This window comes from Mandrillus leucophaeus, unplaced genomic scaffold, assembly GCF_000951045.1.
Source record: "Mandrillus leucophaeus isolate KB7577 unplaced genomic scaffold, Mleu.le_1.0 Scaffold86, whole genome shotgun sequence".
NCBI classification, from domain to species: Eukaryota; Metazoa; Chordata; class Mammalia; order Primates; family Cercopithecidae; genus Mandrillus; species Mandrillus leucophaeus.
The window spans coordinates 738828-747555 of NW_012109363.1; the positions used below are offsets into that span (position 1 = coordinate 738828).

The 8728-nt window shown below is 47.3% G+C and overlaps 1 protein-coding gene across 4 annotated transcripts in view; it reads left to right on the top strand.

The window, feature by feature from the left end:
* Nucleotides 1-6357: 6357 nt before the first annotated feature.
* NPM2 (nucleophosmin/nucleoplasmin 2) overlaps nt 6358-8728 on the top strand; it is a 16011-nt gene continuing 13640 nt past the window's right edge. For 2 of the 4 annotated variants that reach the window (XM_011968773.1, XM_011968774.1), the window contains exons 1-4: nt 7084-7290; nt 7457-7547; nt 7677-7762; nt 7892-8017. In XM_011968773.1, the coding sequence (XP_011824163.1) occupies nt 7490-7547; nt 7677-7762; nt 7892-8017 (270 nt within the window). In that variant the 5' untranslated portion in view covers nt 7084-7290; nt 7457-7489. Of the gene's footprint in view, nt 6865-6964; nt 7548-7676; nt 7763-7891; nt 8018-8728 lie in introns of those variants that run through there. The other 2 variants (XM_011968772.1, XM_011968771.1) reach the window with 2 other exon arrangements.

Sequence of the window (8728 nt, forward strand, 5' to 3'; positions counted from 1 at the left end):
AAAAAAAAAAAAAAAAAAAAAAAAATCGAACTACCTATGTTCTAGGAATCCCACTCCTGACCACATATTCAAAGGAACTGAAATCAGAATCTCAAAGGGATATCTGCACTTTTGTGTTCATGACAGCATCATTCACAATAGCCAAAATATGAAAACAGCTTAAATGCCCACTGATGGATGCAGGATATAGAAAATAGTACATACATACAATGGTATATTATTTAGCCTTGAAAAAGAAGGCAATTCTGTCACCTAGGACAACATGGCTGGACCTGGAGGGCATTATGTTTAATGAAATAAACCAGACACAGAAAGACAAATATGCATGATCTCACTCATGTGGGATCTAAAATAGTCAAAATAACAAAAGCAAGGAGTATAGGAATGGTTGCCATGCCCTGGGAGGAGAGGGAAACAGGGAGGTGATGGTCAAAGGGTACAAAGTTTCAGTTACTCAAGATAAATCTGGAGTCCACTATGCAACACGGTGTCTAGAACTAACAATACTAAGTATAGTAAGTACAGTAGTATACTTACTATCTGCTAAAATAATAGATCTTACACTAAGTGTTCTTAATGAAAAAAACACAGGCCGGCCGTGGTGGTTCACACCTGTAATCCCAGCACTTTGGGAGGCTGAGGCAGGTGGATCACCTGAGGTCAGGAATTCAAGACCAGCCTGACCAACATGGTGAAACCCTGTCTCTACTAAAAGTATAAAAATTAGCTGGGTGTGGCGGTGGGTGCCTGTAGTCCCAGCTACTCGGGAGGCTGAGACAGAAGAATGGCTTGAATCTGGGAAGCAGAGGTTGCAGTGAGCTGAGATCACGCCACTGCACTCCAGCCTGCGCAACAGAGTGAGACTCCATCTCAAAACAAAACAAAACAAACAAAAATAATAATAATAATAAAGAAGGCAAGAGAAAACTTCGGGAGGTGATGGATATGTTCATGGCCATGATGGTGTTGAAGGTTTCATAGGTGTATATTTATCCCCAAACTCAACAAGATGTATACCTTAAATATGTACAGCCTTTTACATGCCAATCATACCTCATTAAGGTGGTTTCTTAAAAAAAAAAATCAGTAAACTTTCTATATGGATGAGAAGTTTCCTAAGTGGAATTGCAGGGTAAGAATACCAGGAGAGACAAAAACCATATAATCGTCTCAATAAATGCAGAAAAAGCATCTGATAAAAGTCTACATCCCTTCATGATAAAAACTCTCAACAAGTTATGCATACAAGTAATATACCTTAACATAATAAAGGCCATATATGACAACCCACAGCTAACATCATACTGAATGGGAGAAAGCTGAAAGCCGTTACTCTAAGAACTGGAACAAGACAAGGATGCCGGCCTTCACCAGTCGTATTCGACACAGTTCTATAAGTACTAACCAGAACAACCAGGTAAGAGAGAAATAAAAGGCTTCTAAATTGGAAAAGAAGGGGCCGGACTCAATAGCTCACGCTTGTAATGCCAGCACTTTGGGAGCCCAAGGTGGCCAATCACTTAAAGTCAGGAGTTAAAGACCGGCCTGGCCAACATGGTGAAACCCCATCTCTATTAAAAATACAAATATTAGCCAGGCATGGTGGCGGGCACCTGTAATCCCAGCTATTTAGGAGGCTGAGGAAGGAGATTCACTTGAGCCCAGAAGGCAAAGATTGCAGCGAGCCAAGATCACACCCCTGCACTCCAGCCTGGCCATCAGAGCAAGACTCTGTCTCAAAATAAAATAAAACAATAGGCGGGGCACAGTGGCTCACACCTGTAATCCCAGCACTTTGGGAGGCCAAGGCAGGTGGATCACGAGGTCAGGAGATCAAGACTATCCTGGCTAACACGGTGAAACCCCGTCTCTGCTAAAAGTACAAAAAAATTGGCTGGGAGCAGTGGGGGGCACCTGTAGTCCCAGCTACTCGAGAGGCTGAGGCAGGAGAATGGCGTGAACCCCAGAGGTGGAGCTTGCAGTGAGCATTGATCGCGTCACTGCACTCCAGCCTGGGCAACAGAGTGAGACTCCGTCTCAAAAAATAAAATTAATTAATTAAATAAAACAATAAAAAGAAATTGGAAAAGAAGTCAAATTGTCTCTCTTTGCAGACATGATCTTATGTATAGAAAAGCCTAAACAATCCACTAAAAAACTCCTAGAACTGATAGACAAATTCAGTGAAGTTGCAAGACACCAAAATCAACATATGAAAATCAGTAGTGTTTCTATACACCAATAATAAAATAGAAAAGAAATCAAGAAAGTGATCCCATTTACAAGAGCTACAAAAAATAAAGTCCCAAGGAATAAAAGTTAACTAAGGAAGTGAAGGACCTCTATAACAAAAACTACAAAACACTGATGAAGGAAATTGGAAAGGACACAACAAAATGGAAAGACATCCCATGCTCATGAACTGGAAAAATTAATATGGTTAAAATGGCCATACTAGGGCTAGGCACAATGATTCATGCCTATAATCCCAGTGCTTTGGGAGGCCTAGGAGGGAGGATCACTTGAGCCTAGGAGTTCAAGACAAGCCTGAGCAACATAGTGAGACACAACAAAAAAATTTTACAAATTAGACAGGCGTGGTGGTACACACCTTGTAGTCCAAGCTACTCAGGAGGCTGAGGCAGGAGGATTGCTTGAGCCCAGGAGTTCAAGGTTACAGTGAACTATGACCGTACCCCTGCACTCCGACCTGGGCAACAGAGCGAGACTCTGCCTCAAAAATAGAAAATAAATAAAATTTAAAAATAAGAAATAAAATTAAATTCAAAAGGCTATACTACCCAAAGCAATCTACAGATTCAGTGCAATCCCTGTGAAAATACCATGACATTCTTCACAAAAACAGAAAAGACAATCCTAAAATCTGTATAGAACCACAAAAGACTCCAAATAGCCAAAGCAATACTGAGCAAAAAGAATAGAGGTAGAGGCATGACCCTACCTGACTTCGAAACATACTACAGGGTGGGCAAGTTCATGCCTGTAATCCCAACACTTTTGGAGGCCAACGTGTGTGGATCACTTAAGCAGAGGAGTTTGAGACCAGCCTGGACAACATGGAGAAACCCCATCTCTACCAAAAAAAAAAAAATAGTAGCCAGGCATTGTGGCACATACCTATAGTCCCAGCTACTCCAGAGGCTGAGGTGGGAGGATCACTTGAGTCTAGGAGGTGGAGGCTGCAGTGAGCTGAAATTGCTCCTGCACTCCTGGGAGATAAAGCAAGACCCTGTCTCAAATATAAATATAAATATTATACACTACAAAGCTATAGTAACCTAGCAGCATGGTATTGGTATAAAAACAGACACAGACCAACGGAAAAAATGGAGAACCCAGAAATCAATCTATGTACTTATCACAAACTGATTTTTTGACAAAGGCACCAAGAACTTACATTGGGGAAAGGACATCTTCTTTAATAAATGGTGCTGGGAAAACTGGATATTGATAATAAGAAGAAAAGTAGACTCCATCTGTCATCACATACAAAAATCAATTCAAAATGGATTAAAGACTTAAACGTAAGGCCTGAAACTATACTACTACTAGGAGAAAACCTAGGGGAAATGCTTCAGGACATGGGTCTAGGCAAAGATTTTATGGCTTAAGACTGCAAAAGCACAGGCAACAAAAACAAAAATAGACAAATAAGACTATATGAAACCAAAAACGTCTGCACTGCAAAGAAACAGTCAACAGAGTGAAGAGACAACCTGCAGAATAGGAGAAAATATTTGCAAATTATTCATCTAACAAGGGACTAATATCCAGAATATACAAGGAATACAAATGACTCAACCGCAAAAAACAAATAATAATATTAAGTGGGCAAAGGACATGAATAGACATTTCTCAAAAGAAAACAAACAAATGGCCAATAGGCATATGAAAAAATGCTCAGCTGGGCGCAGTGGCTCACACCTGTAGTCCCAACACTTTGGGAGGCCAAGGAGGGAGGATCACAAGGTCAAGAGAATGAGGCCATCCTGGCCAACATGGTGAAACCCTGTCTCTACTAAAAATACAAAAATTAGCTGGGCATGGTGGCACGCACCTGTAGTCCCAGCTACTCGGGAGGCTGAGGCAGGAGAATTGCTTGAACCCAGGAGGCAGAGGTTGCAGAGAGCCAAGATCATACCACTGCACTCCAGCCTGGCGACAGAGCAGGACTCTGTCTCAAAAAAAAAAAGAAAAGAAAAGAAAAGAAAAGCTCGACATCACTAATCATTAGGGAAATGCAAATTAAAACCACAATGAGATATCATCTCACCTCAGTTAGAATGGCTGTTATCAAAAAGACAAATGCTGGCGAGGATGTGCAGAAAAGGGAACTCTTATACACTGTTGGTGGGAATGTAAGTTAGTACAGCCATTATGGAAAGCAGTATGGAGATTTCTCAAAAAACTAAAAATAGAACTACCACATGATTCAACAGTTCCATTACTGGGATAAATAACCCTAGAAATACTGATTCCTAGGAAATCAGTATCTGATTTCCTTTCCTTTGGATAAATAACCCAGTAGTGGGATTGCTGGATCATATGGTAGTCCTATTTTTAGTTTTTTGTGAAGTCTCCATACTGCTTTCCATAATGCAAATCAGTATCCAAAGGAAAGGAGGGATATCTGCACGCCCTTGTTTATTGCAGCACTATTCCAAGAGCCAAGATACGGGATCAACCTAAGTGTCCATCAACAGATGAATGGAAAAAGAAAATGTGGTACCTATACACAATGGAATATATCCAGCCATAAAAAAAATATGGAAGCCCTCTTATTTGCAGCAATATAGGTGGAACTGGAGGTCATTATGTTACGTGAAACAAGCCAGACACAAAAAGATAAATTTCACATGCTCTCATTCATGTGGGAGCTAAAAAAAAAAAAAAAAAAATTGAAATTAGAGAGTAGAATGATGGAATACTAGAGGCTGGGAAGGGGTGGAGGGATGGAGAGAGATCAATGGGTACAAACATACTATTTGATAGAAATAAGTTGAAATAAGAAATAATAATAAAATAAGTTGATAGTACAGTACGGTGACTATAGTTAACAATAATTTACTGTATATTTCAAAATAGCTAGAAGACTTGAAATGTTTCCAACACAAAGAAATGATAAACATTTAGCCAGGCCCAGTGGCTCACGCCTGTAATCCCAGCACTTTGGGAGTCCGAGGCAGGAGGATCACTGAGGTCAGGAGTTCGAGACCAACCTGGCCAACATGCTGAAACCCCATCTCTATTAAAAATATGAAAATTAGCTGGGCATGGTTGTGGGCACCTGTAAACCCAGCTACTCGGGAGGCTGAGGCAGGAGAATCGCCTGAACCCGGGAGGCAGAGGTTGCAGTGAGCTGAGATCACACCACTGCACTCCAGCCTGGGTGATGAGAGTGAAACTCTGTCTCCAAAAAAAAAAAAAGAAATAATGTTGAAGGTGATGGATACCCCAGTTACACTGATTTGCTCATTACGCATTGTGTGCAAGTATCAAAATATCATATGTACCCCGTAAATATGTACCATTACTATGTATCAGTTAAAAAAAAAGTTAATGAGGATGGTACCAGTATTATAGCCTCATTTAGCAGATGAAGAAACTGAGGCACTGAGACATGAATTAACACACCTGAAATCACAGAGTCCAGACTTGAACCCAGACTGTCCAGTTCCAGTCTCCCAGCTCTAGGTCATGACCTCAGGGTCATCCCCCTCCCCTGCCTCAATTTAGCCTTCACTGTGAACCCCAGCTGCAGCCTCACATCAGTGTGATTATTCACGGGGAGGGTGGCCTGGGGCCACTGAAGACCGGTTTGCTTTGAGCCCTACTCTCCAATGAGGCTGGAAGCCCTTTGAGGGGCTGTTTCGTATTCACTGCGGGATGCACAGACCCCGCCCGGCTGGCGGAATCACCGTTTGTTGAGTGAATACTTGAACGTCTGTGCATGGCATGCATGTGCCTGCAATTTGCTCATCTTTACCACACACTTGGCTGCAATGGCTGTCACCTCCAGTAGGCCCCCTGCCAAGGACAGAGATCTCAGGGACTGTCAAGGAGACTGGAACTGCTCAGCTGAGGACAGGGAGCCTAGGGGGCCCTGGCAGGCCCCCAAGCCTCTCCTGGGTTGTCCTGGCCAATTCACAGGGAGGTTGACCCCAGCTCCCAGGAATAAAAGATTCTGACCTCTCCGTGGCAATGAGCCCCTGCCCCAGAGGTGTGCGGGAGATCCCTGGTTATCTGAGGTGTCTCCAGGGTATATCCGCTGAAACCCCCCCTTCTCTTCACTGCCCACTGAGCCTGGGACCCGCTGCTGGTCACGTGCTTGGCCCTGTAGCGTCGCTAGCCGTGCTCCCCAGTGTGCTCCCCGCCCCCTGCCGCGGAGCCTCCCGGCTCCCCTCCCCACCCCACCTGCGGGCTGTGGCTCTCCGCGGGAGATCTCACCGTTCTGGAGACAGGGCTTGCTCTCTCTCATTGGAGACTGGAAGGACGGGCTGTCTGGGCCTTAGGAAAGGCCCATGCTGTATAAGGCATGGGGAAAGGAAAGGAAGAAAGGCAACGAACAAGGAGCGCTTCTAACTGCCGCTTCCTGTCAGCTGCAGGCCTCCCTTCCTAAGTTGGGCTAAGGTTTCCTCTCCATGGGCTGGGGAGGGGTCGCCAGTAGGCCTCGGCGGGTCCTCTTTGGCTCGGACAGCGGTTCTCACGAAGGGTCCTGGGCCGGCATCATCAGTTTCACCTGGGAACCGGTTAGAAAAGCAAATTCCCTCGGCCCCACCCAGACCCACGCCAAAGGCAGCTGTGGAGTGGGGCGCAGCGATGCGCACATTAACAGCCCTCCAGGTGATTCTACCGCGCAGAGGAGGAAACAATGGGAGAAGGGAAGGGGAGAGGCAGGCGGCTTCTTTGCGGCTGATTGGACACCTGCCCTTCCCCTTCCAAGGCTTCTTAGCCCGACCTTGGGCAGCAGCCCTCCGGCCAGCGGGGATGAGGTTGCGCTGCGCTCCGGGAGCGCCAATGGCGTGACTGGCCCCGCGCGAAGCAGCGACAGTAAGGCTGAGTGGGGGGAGCTGGGACCTAAGCCGCGCGCACACCCCTTTCTCTGCGCCTGGTGGAGGTGCACAGAGGCTTTTGAGTTAGGCCCAAGCGCAGCCAGGTGACCTCCCCGCGGGCTTTCAAGCCTGGGCTCGGTGGACAGCTCCCTCTCGCGTGAGTCCCGCGGTCCTCTCCGCGCCCGGCCGAGCCCCGGGCTGCGCGCCCCGCTGGGAGGTGGGTACTAGTCCTCCAGGAGTTGGCGGTGAGCCCTTGACCGTGGCGGACGCTCTCCAGCCGCGAGCGACGCCTCAGTATCTGCCGATGCCTGCCGGCCTCTGGCATCCTCCAGTCGAGGGTCAGGGTCAGGGAGCAAGGCCTCACGCGGGCGCCCTCCTTGCAGCTGCCCGGCCACCCTGCTTCTCCGCCCGGAGCCATGAATCTCAGTAGCGCCAGCAGCACGGAGGAAAAGGCAGTGACGACCGTGCTCTGGGGTGAGTGGGAACTCAGGCTACTTCCCAGAGCCACGCCCCACCTCCGGTGCGCGGCAGCTTGGGGCCCAGGTGAGCTCCTCTCTCGGGAACGAATAGAGGGCCCCACTTCCCTCCCTTTCTCCTCCGCAGGCTGCGAACTCAGTCAGGAGAGGCGGACTTGGACCTTCAGACCCCAGCTGGAGGGGAAGCAGAACTGCAGGCTGTTGCTTCATACGGTCGGTGTTCCCAAAAGAGGGGAGGAGGATGGAGTCCGGAGACTTTCTGGTCCCAACAGAGGACTATGGGTTTCTCCCGTCTGCCCTCAGGGTGATGAGGGGCCTCTGTCTATTTTCAAACCCGCGCAGATTTGCTTGGGAGAGAAAGCCAAAGAAGAGATGCATCGCGTGGAGATCCTGCCCCCAGCAAACCAGGAGGACAAGAAGATGCAGCCAGTCACCATTGCCTCGCTCCAGGCCTCAGTCCTCCCCATGGTGGGCCTTTCCCTGCTGGCAGGAAAACTGCTGCCAGCCCCAGCCTCACCCTCACCCTCACCCTTGGGTGGGGATGGACACACACGAGGGTGCATTCACCCTACAGAAGTGAACCATGCCAGGGAGGTAGCACAGCCCATGCAGAAAGCTGGGGTCCAGCCCAGCTCACCCCTTCCTAGAGCTGTGTGACCTTAGGCAAGTTAAGCTGTCTGCAAAAATTACACTTTAAATCAGGGGTCCCCAACCACCGGGCCAAGGACCAGAATCCGTCTGTGGCCTGTTAGGAACCCGCGGCACAGCAGGAGGTGAGCAGCCAGCTAGCCAGCATTACCCCTGAGCCCCGCCTCCCATCAGATCAGAGTGGCATTAGATTCTCAGAGGAGCATGAACCCTATTGTAAGCTGTGCGTGCAAGGGGTCTAGGTTGCATGCTTCTTATAAGAATCGATTGCCTGATCTGAGGTGGAGCAGTTTCATCCCAAAACCACCCCCCACTCCCACCCCATCCATGCAAAAATTGTCTTCGAGGAAACCGTTCCCTGGTGCTAAAAAGGTTGGAGACTGCTGCTTTAAACCATTCACTGCTAGTAACAGGAACATGGTCGATCTACATATTGGTTGTGTATCCAGAAATTCTGTAGTTTCTAATAATTCGTCTCAAGTTTTCTATGCATATAATAATTGAATAATGGCAGTTTTTCCTTTTTTTTTT